General features: G+C 47.2%; 1 protein-coding gene across 3 annotated transcripts in view; it reads left to right on the top strand.

Annotated features, from left to right (window-relative positions):
* SGR2 (shoot gravitropism 2 (SGR2)) overlaps window positions 1-21628 on the top strand; it is a 181435-nt gene that overhangs the window by 37774 nt on the left and 122033 nt on the right. For all 3 annotated transcript variants that reach the window (XM_086502623.1, XM_086502622.1, XM_086502621.1), the window contains one exon: window positions 11923-12023. In XM_086502623.1, coding sequence (XP_086358749.1) covers window positions 11923-12023 — 101 coding nt within the window. The remainder of the gene's footprint in view (window positions 1-11922; window positions 12024-21628) is intronic.

Genomic DNA, 21628 nt, shown 5'->3' with positions numbered 1-21628 from the left:
AAAACTTTTTGGGGATTAGCGGATTAGTGCAAAATCTTCAAAGCTCTGATACCAATGTCAGGTGCCGCGGAATTGAAATGGTGAAGATCTAGTTTTACACTTCCACAAAATCCTTTCCTTCTTTCCCTGCGTTAGTGAATTCTTTGTGCTTCAATGAATGTTCCTTTTATGTTCCCCTAAAGAGAGGGGTTGAGAGAATGCAATAGAGATGTGTAGAGGGAGAGAGAAAGAGAGAGAAGAAGAGAGCGACACCCGATGGGATCCCAACCAACACTCTCAAGGGCCCCCCACACTGTTACTGATGTGGTATTTGCCTTAAATTGCGTAAATGGATTGTATACACAATGCAATACCTCAATGCAGACTGTACTGACTTGACGACGACAAATCACCGCGGTAACTCCTCGGGAAGAGGCACCTCCGGGGCTGATTTGATGCACCTTGGATCCTTCTCTATGTGGGAATTGCGGATGAACGCCACGAGCTAATTTACATTCCCGCTGTAAGAAGTATGATGGGCTGAAAACGCAGATCTCGACGAGGCCGATGATTGACAGCAATGGAGCACTCGATGCCTGCGAGGGAATGGCCGAGGGGAGGCTCGATGGGCTGCCAAAGTACTGGGCCGCAACCAGGGACAAGCGAGGGCTGATCCGAGCCACTTTCCGGCGAAGGGAAGTGCTGAAAACAGAGAAATCTGGCCTGTTTTGCTGCTTGGACAACGCTAGGGCTGAATTCTGCAATCGCCCGGCGCCAAGGGCTGGAATCTACAGAGCGCTGCTGGCTGATCTCTGCTGAAAACACCAAGGCTGAAATCTGCCCAAAACGCTGACTGTTCTTTGCTGAAAACGCTGGCCGAAGTTGGCATTCTCCTAGCGCTAGCACAATCTGGAATTAAATGCTGCCTGAAGGTCCCCCTTTATAGGTGAATTTGAAGGCCTAAGTACTTATTAGGCTTTAGGTAGGGCAAGTGTCCCCCAACTCACCCAACAATAAATCAATAAGTTGATTTATTAGAATTGAGTCAGTGGGGTCTAGTTTTTGGTGAAAACTGTCGCACATCTACCCGACCGGGAATCCGATCGACGAGTGGTCTGGCACGTCGGATTCCTCTAACCTAGAACTACATGCTCGTCCTGCCAGATGCCCACCGTAGTGTAATAACATCTGTCAAAACGTGTATACAAACCATTTATGCAAGAGGGTCCCAAACTGGAAAACCTAATCTAATGGACTTGTCCGGACATGCAGGTCCCGCGAACAAGCTCACAAAATTGCCGGTACTAATCCCCCTAGGATTCTAGACATCCCTATATAGGAAGAAGGGGAAACTGGCTCCGGAAGTCGATGAAGTATGTCCACGTGGCACACAGAGCCATGTGCACGTGACATCCCCTCCTGCTTAAGGTGAGGTACGGGTACCGATATGCATGGCCTCCTTGTATGGGGCTAGCAAATCCGGGTAATCGGTGAAGAATTTCTCGTCCACCCACGCCGCTTCATGTGTCCCTCGATCCTTAAATTTGAGGAAATATTGCTTTGCTTCTGTCTTATTGCCAAACTGAAATGGAAGCATTCGAAAACACTTCGACTTGGTGACGTTAACTGAAACAATGATTTCCAGTGGTGCTTCTTTTGGATTGCTCCTTGGAAGTCCACCCTTGTGGCGGCAACTCGACAGGTCCACTTTGCAAATGCGTTGTGCCTGTTGTGGACACTCCAAAGGAACGGCCATGTGAGGTCTCGGCTCCCGGAATTTGACCATCCTTGACTTGAGTGCCCTGACTTCCACACAAACCTGAAATGAGTTTGATTTCTAACGAACGAAGAGAACTGATAAACCAAAAGACTGTACCTTGGGAGGGCGAAGCCTCCTAAATGAGAAATCACCTGGTTTTGGCTTCACTTTATCCGATGGAGAAATTTTTTTATATACATGTTCCTCGTCATCCAGTTGGGTGGAGACAATGTCCATAGGTCGATGGGGAGGGTGTGTAGGGGAATGATGATCTTGGGAAATCACCTAATTGACCTTACCAAAACCTTCACTATACCTGTCAGGAATACCCAAGTTCCTTGATGTAGGGTTGACATAGATGACTGCTGCTTGGGCTCCTCGACGTAGCTATCTGTTTGCCTGGACATGAGAGATGAGAGGGAATACCCCTCCTGCCTCTAATGAGGACGGGTTGCGACACATTATCCTTGATTAGAAATGTGATGTTAGGTGCAGCGGAATGATTGTTTGCGCTTTGCTCAAGATGAGTGCTCCGAACTGTGCTCAAGGTTCCTTTTGTTCTTATGGAAGGTAGAGTCTTCCGTCCTTAATGAGAGAATGCTATGATCACAAACAAAGTGAATTGACATTGTGCGTGCAAGTGTATGAGACTGAGAGATAGAGAGAGAAGAGAGATGCGACACCAGAGACGTTGTAAACACCCTCCTCCGAAGGCCCCACTCTCGTCGGCGAGAGTGGTCTACTATTGATTGCACAAAGTGGTACAATGACGATGCAATGGACTGATGCAATCGAGGACTATGCCGATGACGATGACGACGACTTTAGGGCTGAAATCTGTGGTCTTCTATCTGCTGAATTTCGGGACTGTTTCGGTGGCTGAAAATGGCTGTTTTGGCTGCGTTTTTATGGCTGAGAATGGGGGATCTTCTGCAACCAATGGGGCTGAATTTGCTACCTCCTATGCATGCTGAAAACGCCGAGTCTTTTGTTGCAAAAACAGGCTGAAACCAAAAACGCTGGTTTGATGGCTATGCGTTAGTAAAAACGCTGGCCTTCTGCGACTGCTTGGCTGAAAATAGGAAACGCTAGGGATGCCTGCTGATGGCGATGATGCAAGGGCTGAAAACGCCAGGGTATTTGTGGCGATGCACTGCTGTGGAAAATGCCAAGGATCTGGGGGTGCTGAGGTTGTCCAAAAACGCTAGGTTGATGGGTTCTTGCTGAGAAGGTTCTTGTTGAGCATGTGCTCCCGTTGTCTCTTCTGCCAGAAAGTGCTAAATTGGGTTTGCTTATATATTAACTTAGCAAAATTGCCCTACCTACTTTTGTTGGAAATTCACTTAAAAATAATAAGTAAAAAATGTCAAAAATAGGGAAAATAGGCTAAATGCACTGGAAAATTCCCCTAAGTGATTCTGATGGAATCTGATGGGAATGCTGATGATCATGCTATGTGCAACCAGAGGATATGCATCTACACTAAGTGACTCGGCATGCACGGTCTACGAATAGACTCACAAAAGTGCTTGATCACTTCTAAATCTAGACTTGACTGGACTGATTGAACCCTGATCATGGTGTAGCTTGTCCACGGCACATAGGGTTGGATGTGTCATGTGACATCCCCTTCTTTTCAAAATGAGGTACTGGTACCGAACTGTATGGCGTCGAGGGAGATCGCTAATAGCATCCGGAATCCTGGAAGGGACTCTTCTCCGGCCCACTCTGATGTGTGGGTTGTGCGGTACTTGAACTTCATAAAGGTCTGCAACGCTTGTTTCTTTGGGCCGCGCCGAAAACGACACAAAGTCTTCTTTGGCTCCTTCAATGCTTGAACTTCGTCGATAGTCATGCTTCTTCTTCTTCAAGAATCTCCATGGCTGAAAATTCCTGAAACCATTGCCAACACAAAACCATGAACATACCTATTCCATGTAAAGTGAATGGAAAAAATCTTGTCTTCCTCAAAGACTGTGCACGCAATGTAGATGAACAAAGAGACGGATTGCTAAACCGTTCACCACATACACGCAAACAATGAGATCGAATCTGATCTAAATGAATCAACTGTGGCAAATCACAATGGAAATGCCCATGCTTGGTGCTCATACTTTCATGTGCTCGTTCGGAAATTGTGTCATGCCAAGGAAGAGACATGGAATGTGACTTCCTTACATACAAACTTTTCAGCTTTTCATGAAAAATCCGCATACATTCGTGCTCATCCATGAGAGAAACGTGCTCAACATACAATATGTCATGCCTAGGAAAAGGGATCACATAACGATGCTGACAAAAATATAGGAAACGATCACGAATGAAACATTCGAACAATGCGTGCGTATCAATCATGCGAACACATAATACTTTCTGTGAGGGTTCTTGAGACCTAGGCTCGAGAGCCAAGATCGCTTCTTCGTGATTGATCGAATCTGCAATGAGGTTAGCTTCGCTAGAAAAAGCATCCACTAACACATCATCCTTGTGAACAATCACATCATCTTCATGCAACTCATCATGCTTGTGAGAAATCACATCTTGATCATGCAAAACATCTTGCTTGTCTTTATCATTCAATCATCATGCAAATCATTATCATTCAAATCATCATGCTTCTCATAATCATGCAAATTCTGTGTGTCATGCTGTGGAGAAAAAGAGATCGAGAGAGTCTCCTTCTTCCGAATCCTTTCACTCTTGTCCTGCATATTAGCAATGAGAGATGGAGAATGAGCAATGTCCTCTCCATGAATGACAATAGGAGAACCACTTGTGGCATTGAGAGTTTTAGTGTTAGTCATAAAATCCATGAGAGCGTCATTATCACGAAACCATCGAATGCCCAAAATCATATCACATCCGGAGAGAGGAGAAACAACAAATCTTCTAGTGAAGGCAGTCTGTTGAATTGCAAACAACACATCAAGGCACTCCTCCGTGATGAGAGCGTCTATACCGGGACGAAAGCCGGAGACCTCGATAGGAGATTTCAGACTAACTTCGAGGCGGGCTCTCTCAACAAGAGAGAAACTGATCACATCATGCATACTACTTGGGTCAAACAATATGACAAAACGGTGCCCCGACGTACGACCATAACATTTAATGAGAGAATCATCAATGGGAGGGTCATGAGAAACTTGGGGCACACTCGTGTTATCATTAACTGCATTGACAGAGGAAGTGGTTCTGTGGATTCTTTAGATTCATTCGATTCAAGCTTAGGACATGTTCTTTTTATGTGACCCTTAATGTGACAATGAAAACAACGACCTTCCTTAGAATAAGTGCTTTGCCCTTTTGAGGTGATGCATCCTCCTACAATTCCTTGTGCACCTTTTCATCTGGAGTAAGCTTAGGTTTAGCAATTGTGTTAGCCTTACCCTTAGATTCATTGGAAGAATTCTTTTCTAAGAGACTGTTGGAAGATTGGTTAGAAGAGTTACCATTCTTACCAGTCTTACCGTTCTTACCGTTCTGAGGGTCTGAGAAGTCTGCGAGGTACTTGTGGAAGTCTTGTTCTCCTTAGGCTTTCCCTTGTTGTGCTTCATCTCTTGTGCGAGAGCAATCGCTACCGCCTTGCTGAGATCGATTGGATGGAGTACCTCGACATCGTACTTGATATACTCGTCCAATCCATAGAGAAAAGCCTCTTTGCGCTCATCATCCGATTTCTGTAATTGAGTATCTAGCTGCAAAACACGATTAGAAAAAGACATAACTGGCATACCATTTTGCTTGAGAGAGCACCGATCGTCCTTCAATCGTGCAAGGTACTGAGGTGGCATAAACCGCGCCTTGAGCTTGTCTTGGAAATCCGCCCAATTAAAGGAAATGGACGTGAATCCGTCGGCTTCCTCTAGGCGCGCGGCTAGCTGTGCCTCTTGCCATGCGAGGTCTCAATTGATGGCATCACCGGTAAGGTACATAGCTACTGTCAAAAACTTTGCTATTTCCTGTCTTGTTAGTTGTGGCAAAATAAGCATTAAATTGATGCAACCAAGAATGAATAACCGTAGCATCCATCTTACCGTCATACTTACTGAAAGTCAACTTCTCTGTGACTGGATGGTTGGAATCCGCATCGTGGCTTGCGGAACTACCACAATCTTTGGGTGGTTCGGTTTTTGAGGCAAGTACCTGTTGAACCAATTCTTGAGTTCGTAGTTCTCTTTGAGCTTCACGCTCGGTCTCCAAGACCGCGCTTCGTGCTGCCGCTTCCTCCTTTCTTAGTTCTTTCCTTTCTTTTCGTGCGTTGCGTTTGCGTTCTAAAGCAAGGCGATTTTCTTCTTGTTGTGTGGCAAATCTTGCGTTTATTTTGTCGCACTCGCGGTCCTTAGCTTCTTGTTGTTCTGCTTTGCTTGCGAGTTGTGCCAACGCAACTCGATTCGTTTTTTGTTGTTGTGCCATCACGTCCAACATTGACTTGACCATCATCTCCATAGAGTTAGTAGAACTCGTGGCGTAGATGGCGAAGGGGGAGGGTTGAAAAAGTCTCCTGGTGGGGAAAAATCTTTGCCGTCTCTCTCATGCTCATCACCTGTATGCGAAGTATCCATTCCGCTTCGGGTGACGACCATGCACTATGATCTTTGGTTCTTAAGTTCACGAGGAACTTGGGTTCTTGAGGGTCTTGGTTCTTGGGTTCTTGAGGATCTTGAGGTTCTTGAGGTTTTCTTTCGCCTGCAAATCGCGTTTGAGAAGGATCTTCTCTTCACCCAAGTTCTACTCTTTTCTGCGGGCGCACCCCTTGGCGGCCTTGCGCTCATACCAAGGTTGCTTTTTCCCGATTGGCCGGCCGCTAAGTGCACGGTCCGCTCTCAATGAGTGAAAAGAGACACAAGGGGAGGCTGGACAAGCCCTTCTTTCTTGGGATTCCTGCCACTCTTCAACAAAACCCGATTAGGAATCGCCACGCCCAAGCGAACTGGGGTTCGTGCGACCTCAACAAACAAAAAAAAATTCTGTGGTTCTTTCCTTGAGTGATACAGAACACTGCCAAAGCTCTGATACCAATGTTAGGTGCAGCGAAATGATTGTTTGCGCTTTGCTCAAGATGAGTGCTTCGAACTGTGCTCAAGGTTCCTTTTGTTCTTATGGAAGGTAGAGCCTTCCGTCCTTAATGAGAGAATGCTATGATCACAAACAAAGTGAATTGACACTGTGCGTGCAAGTGTATGAGACTGAGAGATAGAGAGAGAGGAGAGATACGACACCAGAGACGTTGTAAAAACCCTCCTCCGAAGGCCCCACTCTCGTCGGCGTGAGTGGTCTACTATTGATTGCACAAAGTGGTACAATGACGATGCAATCGAGGACTATGCCGATGACGACTTTAGGGCTGAAATCTGTGGTCTTCTATCTGCTGAATTTCGGGGGACTGTTTTGGTGGCTGAAAATGACTGTTTTGGCTGTGTTTTTATGGCTGAAAATGGGGGATCTTCTGCAACCAATGGGGCTGAATCTGCTACCTCCTATGCATGCTGAAAACACTGAGTCTTCTGCTGCAAAACAGGCTGAAACCAAAAACGCTGATCTGATGGTTGTGCGTTAGTAAAAACGCTGGCCTTCTGCGACTCTTGGCTGAAAATAGGAAACGCTAGGGCTGCCTGCTGATGGCGATGATGCAAGGGCTGAAAACGCCAGGGTATCTGTGGCTATGCACTGTTGTGGAAAACGCCAAGGATCCTAGGTGCTAAGGTTGTCCAAAAACGCTAGGTGGATGGGTTCTTGCTGAGAAGGTGCCTGTTGAGCATGTGCTCCTTCTGCCTCTTCTGCCAGAAAGTGCTAACTTGGGTTTGCTTATATATTAACTTAGCAAAATTGCCCTACCTACTTTTGTTGGAAATTCACTTAAAAATAATAAGTGAAAAATGTCAAAAATAAGGAAAATAGGCTAAATGCACTGGAAAATTCCCCTAACTGATTCTGATGGAATCTGATGGGAATGCTGATGATCATGCTATGTGTAACCAGAGGATATGCATCTACACTAAATAACTGGTCTACGAATAGACTCACAAAAGTGCCAGATCACTTCTAAATCTAGACTTGACTGGACTGACTGAACCCTAATCATGGTGTAGCTTGTCCACGGACACAGGGTTGGATGTGTCACGTGACACGTGAGCTTCTCCCAATCAATAATGGGTTTGAATATGCGAAACCACTTAATACCCAAAATGATATCACATCCTGCAAGTTTAGAGACTACAAAACGACGAGTAATTGGGTTTGTTGAATGATCAACTTGACATCATCACATTCTTGAAAAATCAAAGCGTCCATGCCTTCAGAAAACCCTGCACTGGGAGGGTGGGGATGGGAGAAGTCTGGAGACGTGCACGTTTCGCAAATCCGGAAATCCTACAGCAGCTGCCAAGTCATTGACTCGCAAATTAGCCGGTGTGTGTGGGTCCAACTTTATATTAATGTCTTTAACTCCCATATGTCATTATCCTAAATAGAAAGGGGGACTGTCCTCTAGGTGATGCATACACATACATACTAAGAGGAAAATAACAAATAGTAATGTAGAGGTATCTACCTGTCTCTACCCTCAGTCTCACCGTTGCAACTCCTCTCTAAATAAATGTGCCAGTCCTCCTGAGTGTGGCATGGACTGCCCAGGGGCCTGATGTGTCTCAGAGTAGAAGATGATGTCCCTCCGAGTGAAACTATCCTCAGAAGCACCTACATCAAGGTGTAGAGATCCATTACAATTCCAAGTAGCAACTTTCAATGTGGTCCCATAGGTCTCGTGCCATCATGCGGAGCGTCGCTCCATAATAATTACTCTTCCATCTCTATAGAAAGCCAATTTCACTCTCTCTCGACCTTTCCTTATCTTGGGCATAACTTTGTTCATATGGGCAAGCTGTGAGTGTGAGGTCATTCCCCAAGAAATATCCCCGTTCTCTTTAGTGTAGGACGCCTCTTCAAGAAGTCCTTCGCTTCCATGGAGGGGAAATGAATGATCAATGCTCTCTCTTTTGAAGTCTCCCCATTTCCTTCTCTATTCTTCCCCACCCTCCATGTAACAAACTCGGACACTCCAAGTCAAGATTCTACTGCGACATAGCAGAGATTCACTTCAAAACAGTTCACAATTCACACTTGAGTTGACACGGCCCGGCGTAGTTCCGTGCCTAGAGATATTGGCCCCAAAGATTGGCACCCCTTTTGGTATTTCATTTTGTATTAATCTATGTTCAAAGTACAAGAGAGTGGGAGGGTGCTCACTCTCAGACTCTGCATCTAGATGCTTTGAGAAGTGAGGCCCTGCCCAATTATTTATTGGTTGCAAGGGATGCCCAAAAGCAGAGCCCCAAAAACTGACAACTTTAAAAGCTTGTAAAAATAAAGCAACTGGCCCAAAAGATTTGGTAAAAATCAGCCAACGCAAAATCAGCAGCTCCATACGCTTTGCCACGTCAGCAGGTCAGCGCAAAAAGCGGGATTTTCGTACAGATGCCACGTCAACAGTGCAACGGGTTCTACGTCGGAAATTCCGGGATTGTCGTACAGTTGCCACGTGTCATTGCTGCCAATCTGTGTGAGTGTGTCCGGGCATGCCATGTCACCAGTTTGTGACACTCCATGCCTTTGTGTGAGTAGCCTCACCACCCATCATGAAGAGAAGTTCCTTGACTTCCCCCTCCACATCATCATGATCTTTTAGGTTGATTACTCGTACATGTAAAGCTCTATTAGAGTCTTCCTCCTCTGCTCTTCTTCTAAGGTCGTGTTGATGATTGTGGGAGTGGGGTTGTTGTTTCTTTCCCTTTCCCTTTCTTGGCGCTTCTATCCATTTCTCGGCTTCATCCACCTTCTTCTCTGTCTTCGTGATCACATCCATCCACGAGGACTTTTGCGCCTCATGTTGCTTTTCTTCCTTGATCTTCCGTACCCGTTCCTTGATGACTTTGAGTTCCTCTATCACAAGACGTGCACCACGTGCCAACGGAAAAGAACAGACTGAAGAGACTTTTAGCACTTAAAATAACAATTGAATGGAAAGAGATAAACGACACGGGGAGTGGCGAAGCTCCACCCCAGAGAGCATTGACCCCAAACCTTGGCGCCCCTTTCGGTATTTCTTTATATTATTTGAACTCAGTACAATGCCGATATTCCAATCCCTACACCTTCACACTGAAGCATGCCAGAGAATGAGCCCTCTGCACATATTTAAAGACCCTTGGCCTTGAAAAGCAGTAACATGAAAAGCTATAAACTCAAAAGCAATTGGCTCCAAAAGCAGATGCCCAAAAATTGCCAGCGCAAAAGCAAAAATCTGTACAGCCCTGCCACGTCATTAGCCAGCATAAAACGCGGAATTTGGTACAATCTGCTACGTCAGCAGTCAGCGTAAAATTCAAAAATTCATACAACAATTGCTAGGTCATGAGTTTTCAAATTAGCCTGTGTGTGTGCGCGCGTTGGGTCCAGCTTTATTTTAATGCCTTTATGTCACTTGGGCCCCATCGGACGGGGTCCCATAAGTTGGCGGGAACTTCTCTTTAAAAATTACCAACTTGCAAGACTTTGCAAGTTGGTAAAATATCTTATGCTGCTTCTGCTTCTTCACTTAGGGTTTAAGCCCTTCAACCGGGATCTGAAGGTTGGCTCCGTTCTTCAATGACTTGACACGTGAGCAGTTTGTGACATCGTCTATCATCGAAGGTTGGATTTCTCCTTTTTCAAGTCCATTGCTTGCTCTAGTCTCAGCAAGCTCTTGCTTGAGGGAAACCTCCTCTTTAAGTGCTTGTGAGTCCGCCTTTAGTGCTTGGATTTCTGTGTGAAGGTCCTCTTTCTTCTTTTTCTATTGCTTGCCACATTTTCCTTCTCCTTCCACCTTCCGTCTCCGTTTTCTATTCCTTCATCTCTTTTTCCCCCTGCGTTTTCTGTTGGTTTGTGACCATGAACGTTGCCTTCGTTACCTTCGGGGGAGCTTGCATATTGGTGACGAACTAATCGTGGTTTCCATCGCTGATTCTGAAGAGAGAGAGAGAGAGAGGGGGGGGGGGGGGGGGGGGGGGGGGGGGGGGGGGGGCTCCAAACCTACGCACTTGGCAATGAATAGATGATTATTACACTGGGACTGGGAATCCTTATATACCCTTCAACTCAATTCCTTATATACCCCTCAATTGAATTGCCTGACCCAATTCTCACGTAAAATGCCTAAAATGACAAAAAAAAAAAAGGATCACCGGACATTCACCCCCTCTACAACTTATAGTGGACATATGTAGGAAGACCAAGTTGAAGAGAAGCTACCATGGACACCCCAATAGTATGTCTACCACTGGATACACCGTCGGATTTGCAACCGCCAACTTGTCACCTAATGAAGATGCCATCTTGAACACCACTTGCCTCATAGAACTTTGAACTGTAGACCACACTACGTCTAAGAATTCCCATTCATTAACTGTAAACACATCACGTCCAAGATTCTTGAAGACAATGAACTTTGGAATATGCCCTGTCCATAATCTCGCCAACAACAAGGAATTGCGTGCAACACATCCATAGTATTTTGCATACGTTATGTGGGTTGCTTGCCACCTCATAAATGGGCAGCCCTAAACTGACGGCCGTAGGCTCTTTCAACAAATTGGGCACCTTAAAGGGAACATGGGAGGGGATGGTTAGTGTGGAGTAATAGGTGGCATGGAGAGAGAGCCATTTAGGGCTGCCCACTTGAGAGGTGTCCACTCATAGGTGGGCAGCCCTAAACTGAAGGCTGTAGGCTCTTTCAACAAATGTGGCACATTAAAGGGAATATGGGAGGGGATGACAAGTATGGTGTAACAAGTGGCATGGGGAGAGACAAGGAGGGCTTTTCATGTGACCCTGCTGCTGAAAGTTAAGCGCAAAGATGGCTTCCTTGGAGGTTCAGACGACAGTAGCCCATAAAGCCTCTACCTCTCTTGACATAGCTATTGGTCCTTGTATGCTAAGATTAGAGAAGTAGCGCTTGTGTAATTGCGGCGGAATTTTCAAACAGTCCAAGACATACTAATCGCTCTGCACATGCTTATGTTGACAAATGTATGCCATGCTACTGTTGTGTGCTAATTGTTAATTGAGACATCGTATGTGCTAAGTATGTAGTTTGACACTGCATTTTAGATAGATTTACTTCTGACAGATTGATATGTCCTTTGGTGCAGCGGTAGCAGCCTCGACTCCTCTATCAGAAGTTGTTGGAAAAAGTGATTTTCTTCGATTCAGTGTTAACGATTCTCTCTCTTTAGAGGCTGCATTCTTGAAGGTATCATTGTAGAAAGATAATTTTTTCATTCACCTGCATAATGTTTTTTCTGTAGAGGCTACATTCTTGAAGAGATCATTGTAGATTATGTTCTTATTTGATTCTTGTTACTTTCTCGAGGTGATTTGGTGAAATAATGAGAATTGGGCATGTTGTATACAAGAAAGGCTGACATAGAGAATTAGACACGTTAGTGTCGACATGCAGTGTAAACTACATGCATACATAACATACCTCCTTTTCATTTGGTAACTTAGTTTGTTTTGTTGGCATGTGCAAGAGGGGATTAAAATAATAATAATAAAATTATATATATATATATATATATATATAAAAGAGAGAGAGAAAGAGAGCGCGAACCCTAACTGCTGCCTGCACGAACCCTAACTGCTGCCTGTGCGAAACTCACTGCCTTGCGCGAATCCTGTTGCCTGCGCGAAACCTGCTGCCTGCGCGAATCTGCCTGTTGCCTTCAGGTCGTGCGCAAAGAGGTCTTCACTTCGTGCAGAGGGAGGGGAGGAGCAGCCCGCTATGTCATCAAAGGCAGAGAGCTGCCTTCAGTTCGCGTAGAGCTACTTCCTTCTCGGACAGTTTGCTCCGCCACCTCTTTCTTCCTTCTTTGGAGTATTCCTTGCTGAAGCAGCCAGTCCCCCTGCCCTGTTTTCTCAGCACCTTGCAATTACTCCATCTTCCTCGACGTGTCTCCGTCCTGCCCTTCAACCTCGGCCTCCATCTTTCCATTGTCAGTCCAAGCTACACTTTGGGTCTTGTTTTTTAGCATTTGCCAGTCTTGCCCATTCTTCATGGCGGCTATGCCGGTCTCGAGTGCTCCTCACGGCGCTCCATCACCACTTGCCTGTCGCGTGGACTGCACTGGTGACCTATTGTCACGCATTGACTCCAAAATACAACACTTGGCTCAGCATGCCTTAGTTGTCCGGATGATTGGACAGTCTCCACCCCGATCTTCTATACGTGATTGGTGTCAGACTGCATTGGGCACTACTCAGGGACGGATCTCGGAGCTTACACTCCTTGGCAGAGGCATATTCATGGTACGTCTTTCAGATCCCGCCACCGCCTCAGCTCTCCTGGCTCGCTCTCCGATACTCTCTGATCGCAGGATGTTATACTTGACAAGGTGGTATCTTGAATTTTCCACCGAAGAGTTTGACAGTCGACACCTTATTCCCAGATTCCCTCTAACACTCTCCTTCCCGGATATGCCTCTCTATTTTATCGATGATCATCTCCTCCAGATGATTGCTGCTCATTTTGGCACGGTAGTTCCAGGATCCTGCATCTTCTCGTCTGGCCCACCTCGCATTCAGGTCTTGGTGTTTGGGGATACTTCATTACCAGATACAGTTAGTGTGGCTGTACGCGATCGAGACTACTCTCTCCGGATGGTAGTCACTGGCCGCCTAGGACAGTGCTTGCGCTGTCACGAGATGGGACACTTGGCGCGAGATTGCCCCACCCAGCCACGACATCGGTGGTAGCAACAGCCGGCCCGTGGCAGCCATGCTCAGCCACGTGGTCAGCGCCAACAGCCGGTTCCTCCTTCTCACCCATCTACTACTCCAGCACCTAAGCAGTCTACAGGCGCTCCTCGAGCTCCAGCCCCTCCTGTTCCTCCCTCCGCTTCAGCTCACACTGTGGTAGCATGGCAGACAGTGGGTTGTAATCATTCCTTTCGTTCTCGTCAGCAACCAGCAGCGTAGCCAGCTCCCAGTGTTACCTCTCCAGCTCCCTCTCAGGTTTCCACCACCCCCTTACCCCCTGCAGCTCCTCACCATTCTTCTTCTTCGCGACAGGACCACTTGCCTCTGCTAGCAACTCCTCCTTCACCTGTAGTTCCTCCACCCGCTCCTTCCCCTCTTCCCGAGGTCCTTGTTCCTATGCAGATGGATCATCCACCGCTCCTTCCTCTCCCTCCTCCTCCTCTTCCTCTCGCCCCCACTCTCCCCCCTCCGCCTCTTGGTCCTCCTCCTCCCTCAACAGCTCATACATACGTCTCACGCAGTTTTCTCAGCTGTTGCCCTCTTTCCTGGGGCACTCATCGGGCTGAGATGTGCGGTGACTCGGAAGGACCATTGCGGGTGCAACTCTATCTTCTGCGTCACAAGATTGGTTGTGTTTCCTCTTTAGTAGGGAGTTGCTCTCAGCCTACCCATTCCTTTTTCCTTCCATTCCACGCTGGTCAGGAACGGTCCGAGGATCGGGTTCTACATTTTGTGCACTCATAGACTATGGCTCAGATTCATTCATGGTTGTCTCCTTCCCCTGCTGATTTTTTGTCTCCTCACTACCCTTCATGTATTGGTGCTATGGAGTGGAGTGATGTTTATGCTTGCTATTCACTGCCTATGGTCATTCGGTATCCTCAGATGTGGTGCTTCCTATGTGTATGCTCATTTGGGGTGTCAAAGCTGCAGCATTGGTAATGCAATGTAAACAACTGAGGTCCGCAGTTGGTGCAATGAGACACCATATCTTAGAGAGGGCTGTCGGGTAGCTTTCCTACCGCCTGAAGCCCACCCCTTGGATGGCCCAGCTGCCTCCAAGAAGATGCGCAGTTAGTCAGATGCTATTCATACTCTTTCATGCAGTCTGTGGATTTACATGTAGTTTCTTGGAATGCTAATGGTTTACAGACTTCTCGGGTAAAAGGTTCCCGTAAGCTTTTACTTCGCAAAGATTTACACCAGAGTTACCAGGGAACGCCCCCTAGCCCCCGTTCCGGCGTTCCGGGGGACAGTTTCCTTCCCGAACATTCCGAAACGTCCCGGAACGTCTGACGTTCCGGGTGGCCAGTGCAAACCGGAACGGCCATTCCGGAACGCCCCCGGAACGTTCTGGAACACCCCTGGAATGGCCAACCTACAAACAAATTTGGCAAAAATTGAAAAAATTGAAGTAAATGTTTGGGCTTCTTTTTGAAGTGTGCAAGGCCTCAAGGACTCGTAAAATACACCCCCCTCCCCCTTTCTCTCCACAAGCTAATCCTCAAGGCTCAAGCTCTTTCCCTCTCACACTCTCAAGATCTCTCCGTCTCAAGACTCACTCTCTCAAGGCTCAAGGCTTCAAGCCTTCAAGCTCTCTTCCTCTCCCTCCCACTCTCTCAAATCTCTCCCTCTCCCTCAAACTCTCTCGAGTCTCTCCCTCTCTCTCTCTCTCATCATCTAGTCATAGCAAGGTTGAATGGTCTTCAAACTTAGTTTTTTGTGAGTATTAGAGTCAAAGCACTCTAATACTCCTTGTATTTAAACACAAGGAGCTAAAAAATGCACTATTTGGGTGTTTTTTATACCTCCCGTTCCGCGCCGTTCCTGTTCCGGACCCCTAGCCGTTCCCCCGTTCCACGGGGATCCCGTCGCCGTTCCCGTTCCGTGTTCCAGGTAACTATGATTTACACTCTCATGTAGTGGGCACTGTGGATATATTGCTAGTACGTTAGCATAAGATTGCCACTCCCTTTGGCAATCTCATGCCCTCGGGCGCCCGCACTTTTTGGGAGCCTGCTCTGGGCCTTCATGGACAGAGTTGCAGTGTATGCATCTCAGTGGGACCACGTTACTTGGCCTCAGTTCAGCAGCATGGCACCCTTGTCGCGCTGGCAGAGCAGTTTATGTTTCTATTCGGATTTAGGAATCTATCATTGGTTTTATGTCGATCTACGCACCCACTACTCCTCGGGAGAGGGCTACGTTTTGGTCCTCTTTGTCTGCTGTTCTACCTGCTGGAGACTCTTGGGTTGTTGGAGGCGACTTCAACAACATTGAGAGCGATTCTGATTGGCGAGCCACCACACCTTCAATTCTATCATCCATCTCTCCCGATGAGCAGGCAGCTTGGGATCGATTTCTTCTAGCTATTCAGGGCATTGACGCCTGGCATATACCCTCTTTTGGTCACCATCCTGCTACACTTCATTACTCTTGGGGGTTTCAGAGACAGCAGGGGAGATTATTAGAGCGTCTTGATCGTTTTTACATTGGCCCTTCGGTAGCAGCTCTAGGCGGATTCACTACTATATGGAGAGGGACCAGCCTCTCAGATCATTTACCCATCTCATTGTTTATCTCCTTCACTAGATCCTCTGCACAGAGGAAAGGTTGCCGCATCCCTGACAGTGTTCTCACCACTCCGGTATTGTAGCAGCAGATTCATGACTTATGGTCCACGGATGCTTCTTATTGTGGACCCCCTGGAGAGTTTCTTGCTCATTGCATTACTCAGTCTAGTATTTACTGCCGTGCTCAGACCGCTATTATTCATCGTCAGTTGAGGGTACGCGAGTCTGATCTTCACATCCCTCTTGGTTCCACTCAACGGTTACTAGAGGAGTGGCCTCAGGATGCTTATCTTTCTGGTAGACAGATAAAGCTCACAGAGGAGATTCGTCGCGTACAGAAGGCTAGGTCTGAGTTCTCTCATCATGCTTCAGTATCTCATTGGATAGCTAAAGCTGATCGGATGAATAAAGACTTCTTTGCTGCGCATAAAGAGCGCCCTCCTGGCACCACCCTTCGGACTCTGTGCGATGCTCAGGAGACACTACATATGCATCCTGATGTTATACTTGATATGACTGCAGATTATTTTGAGACTGCTGATGTATGCACTACTGAGGTTTTACATGCACGTGAGCAGATCTCGCATCACACGCTACACCGTTGTACAGACACTATGGCAGAGATCTTGTTGGCACCCTTCACACTTACAGAGCTCCATGTTGCTATAGAGAGTCTTGATCCATCCTCCGGTCCAGGAGAGGATGGCCTCACTAGAGCTTTCTTTTTGACATATTGGGATGTATTGCATATACCACTGCTTCGCGGTTGTCAGGACATCTTTGCATCAGGATATATGCATCCAAATCTTTGTTCAGGTCTCATATCTCTTATTCCGAAGGGGGGTGACACCACTCAGCTCCGACAGTGGAGATCTATTACCCTACTCCTTTCGGTCTATAAGATATTAGCGTTGATGATCAGCCATCGCTTGCGGCGGTTCTTACCCGATATTATTCATACTTCTCAGACAGGCTTTGTCATGGATCGATGCATCCTGGATAATAACTTCACTTTCTATGAGGTAGTGGAGTGGGCCAGATCATTTTCTGAGCCTCTCGCTTTTTTCATCCTTGACTTCGAGAAAGCCTATGATCGTGTTGAGTGAGACTTTCTCGAAGGAACGTTAGCCAGGATGGGTTTCCCTTCGAGATGGATCTCAGGCATTTCCGCTCTCTTGAGGACTACCAGCAGTGCTATTACTATTGGTGGTCGAGTCAGTCGAGTTTTGAGCTTTCTCGATCTGTCCGTCAGGGATGTCCTCTAGTAGTATATCTGTATCTGTTTGTAGGAGAGACTATGTCCGACTTTCTTCGTGCTCAGAGTCATGCATTTTGTGGCTTGACCATGCCAGTACCTGTAGCCTGCTACAGTGTCACTTCACAGGACAGGCAGTTGGACAGTTAGCTACAGTTGGTCTGGTTCACACATGACGGACCCTTTGGGCTGGGAGTGACACGTGGCAGGGTACCTACGGTGGTCTGGTGGACATCGTGGCCGGGTCACCACCACCACTCAGTTTGGAGATAGACTTAGCCGGCTGGACATTTATGGGCCGTTGGTGGCTCTTATGGTTGTACATATCAGTAGTCGTTTTGGGCAGTTCTATCTTATCTTGCACTTAGTCGTCTAGAGAGAGTCTTACACAGAGCACTGCTTCACCATCCCTGCACATCTGAGCCTCGACACCCCATTTGTACCTGTGAGTCCTGGGCTGGAGCTGAGTGTGCTGCCACGCCTGAGTCTGTACATGGTTCCGTGAGCTAGTCGAGTCCATATGTTCTGGTCCACTGCTGTGTCTCTGTTGTTATCCATTGTTTCGGTGTTTCATTTGTTTGAGAGAGTTTCCATTTGTTGAGTGAGATTGTCACGCACATTGCACTGAGGGGCACCCACACTGTAGAGAGCACGACACATTATCCGTGCTACAGGTGCTCTCATTTTGGCGATCACGGTGGGACCTCAACTGAAATCTCACTCTGTGAGGTGCAAATCTTGAAGCTGGTTAGGTTGATCTAGCTTCGCCTGCCTTCTTCGCCGACCTTGCTTTGCAATGTTCCCCTCTCACCTGGTCCATTAGTCGTTGGTCTAGTCCTTTCTCGCCCTGGTCCAACTTATCCTCGTCCCTGGTCTAGACCTCCTCGACCCTGGTCTAGTCCTCCTCGTCCCTGGTCTAGACCTCCTCGACCCTGGTCTAGTCCTCCTCGTCCCTGGTCTCGTCCTTGGTCCAGCCGAGTCTAGTCATTTACCTGGTTGGTTTGGTGGAGTCTAGACCTCTCACAAGTTTCTTGCCCAAACTTGGTTGAACTGGTGGTCACTGCATGACACATACAAGGAGGTCAGTTGAGCGTCAAAGCCCACTACTGAGCCCTCTGAAGTACTATCACAGAAGACGACCTTTGACACCTTGTAGAAACCCTTCAACCTCATCACCTATACCTCCACATATCACATCACCCATTTCTTCATCAAGTTCCCCATCTTCCCTATCACCTTCTCCAGATTCCCCATCTTCCCGATCACCTTCTCTAGAAACGCTCTCTCCTATTCTGCTACAGCAAGCTATTGTGCAACAGACTCAGCAAAGAATCATGGAGCCACTAGCTAGTGTTTTGGCCAAGGTGAACATCAAGTTCCCTACCTTCAAAGGGCTTTCTTCAGAAGATGCTGACGACCATGCAAGAAGATTTGTATCTCTCTGTAGGGGACGTGGGCTGAACAGAGAAGATGCTTCCTTGGTACTATTTCCATCCACCTTGGATGGCCTAGCAGATAAATGGTACAGCCAATTTGCAGAGAACCATTTTGCAACTTGGGCAGCCTTAAGACAGCAGTTCTGTGCAGCCTTCAGGTCGGGTGACTACTAGGAGAAGGTGTTGGATGAGTTGGCCAACATGGTGCTCAAGCCTGAGGAGACTTTTGCGGAGCTTATGACTAAAACTAAGTCACTGGTGGCCAAAAACTCCGAGAGAGTCTCCGACCCGACGCCACTCTCGACGAGTTCATCGCAGCTGCTACTAGAATAGAGGGGGCTAGGAAGCTCTTCAACAACTCTCCTCAAATAGATACTCCCTTTGTGTTCTGAAGGTAGTCCTACTGATCCTTTAACTTCTTTATGCAGGGAACTGGAAGCCCTAAAGCTACAACGAGCTCTTCAAGAGGAGAGGTCCTTCTCTCTTAGACAAGAGAAGCCTACACATAATGAGGCATTGGAACAGATTAAGCGCGAGTTAGAAGAGCTCAAGTGTCAGCAAGAGACTAAGGCTATGGTTTGGTGTAGCTCATGCTGCTCTCCAGGGCACCCGCCACAGGAATGCCCCCTTCGGGTTTACTGCCACTTCTGTGAAAAATCTGGACATGAGGATAAGGATTGTTACTACCTCAAGGGATTGCGACAAATACAACAAAATCTTGGTCCTTCTCTCCAACAAGGGCTAGCGCCTGCATCCAACATGGTCTCACCCTACGGCCATCAAAACTAGTTGCCTCCTCTGCTGACAACACCCCCTATGCAGCAAGGTATGCACAACAACTTTGCACCCCACAGATTTTATCATGCCAGTACTCCCTCAGTTCCCCAAAGTTTCTACACCTCAGCCTCCAACTCCATGCAGCAACCACCTCGTCCCCCGTTTCGTCCTTCCAATCCGCCCATACTCTGCTACAGATGCGGAGAATATGGGCATTATCAGAGCAAGTGTCCTTTACCCGAGGGGTCCCCTCCTTGTCGTCATTGCCCTGATTCGAAGGATCACTACAGTAAGGATTGTCCCAAGCAAAGGGCATCCACGTCTTCAGGCTCGACTCAGAACTAGCCCGAATTCACCTTTCCGAAGATAAATTTGATTACTGTGAACACCGTGCCTCAACCTTCACCTGCTACTCATGTGGTTAAGCCTCTGCAAGTGGAGGAGCCTGCTGGTGTCCTTACTCGGGCACAAAGAGCAGCTCTTGGTCTCAGTCTACCCACAGGTCCACCTCGCCAGTCTCCACTTCCTCAATCTGGTCTACCTGACCCAAAGGAAAAGTCCTTCCCAATTGCTCAGAGCAAACCAACTTCCTTGTTATCTGACATTGATGGAGCCTTCTTAGAAGCAGTGGCTGACTTGGAACAGATTAAGGTTCCAAAAGGAGCCCAGTTCCAAGGCGCCAAGCCCACAGCAGAAGCCATCTTGAAAAATACTTTTCTACAGGTGTCACTATACGACATGCTAAAGCTTGACGCAACACTTAGAAGTGACACCCTGTCAGTCATTCAGTCTCTGTACCCGGGGGCTGGGCCTAGTGGCGGGCACCTCCATGTACAGCCCTCAGAGTCTTACTTGATTTCCTATCCAACTACTCCACTCACCGATTATAAAAGTCCTCGCCTCACTGTATCTATTCTTGGACAGCAGCTATCCGGCGTCATCGTTGATGGTGTACATACCCCTGGCTCTCCAATGCAACAAATTCGTCTCGAAGGTGGCATGGATCCAGTCTTTCAGCATAGCTCTTTGTCAGTAGAGTCCAACCCTGACTTGGAGCAGCCGGTCCGTCCTGATGGGTCCGATGAAGACCTACTGCAGTGGTTAGAAGCTACATCTTCGATGCCATGCTTCCAGTGATCAGGAGGAGCACTCAAAGGTGGCTCAGAAAAAAGAAAAGCAGCAAATCATCACTCATGAAATCAAGAGGCCTGCTTCTTCAAAAAATCGCACAGCATTTTCGTTACATTTTCATATGCAGCAACCTCGACCATCTCTCAGTGAGGTACTTTCGACTGCTCAGCTACAGACTCTGGGCCTCACAGCATTGGCTGATGCAAATTTGCCTGATACTATTCCAACAGAATTGATACATCAATTGTTGAAAAACTTTCCAAAGGTCCGGGGTCACAAGCTAACAGCTACAAGGCTTGGCCATGCCATGGGTATGACCAACTTTCCAGCTGTGAAGTCTACTACTCGCACTTTCTCTTTGTTGTCCAAGGATGCGACAATTCAAGCATGTCAAGAGCTATTGAGCTCGGATCACCCAAATTATGAGCGAAACAGACGGCTTCTCGCAATCTTCAGGTATTACTTTCTGGCTCGGGATGCCAAAGAAGACAAGGTTCAAACATATATTCTCACTACATTCTCCCACTGCGACGGGCTATACTGTTTAATCCACACTATTCCATGTGGATTCCACCAAATTCTCTTCAGCTCTTTGCAGTCTAGGGCTAAAAGATTTCGGGCCCAAGTGCAGTCTGTGCAGTTAACTTTTAGATGTTTTGCGGCACCTCTCTTGGCATGGATCATAAACATACCTATTAACATAAATGAAGTGGATGAGAAACAGGGAACCTCGAAAGGGAAAAGGAAAACCGTGAGCATGCAGGTTGACCCCACAGTCACCAAGAAAAAGAAGATCAAGGCGAAAGTGATGAAGGATACAGTGAAGTCTCTACTCTCCTTGCCAGTTTCTGAGAGCCAGCAGACTAGGGTACATCTTCAGCGTCATACGTCTACTTCTACACCTGGTTCTGCTGTGCCGGCACCAGTG

This window comes from Adiantum capillus-veneris, chromosome 27 (genome assembly GCF_014529385.1).
Source record: "Adiantum capillus-veneris isolate H3 chromosome 27, ASM1452938v2, whole genome shotgun sequence".
NCBI lineage: Eukaryota > Viridiplantae > Streptophyta > Polypodiopsida > Polypodiales > Pteridaceae > Adiantum > Adiantum capillus-veneris.
The sequence above is the reverse complement of the archived record's forward strand: the minus strand, read 5'-3'. Positions and strand labels throughout refer to the sequence as shown.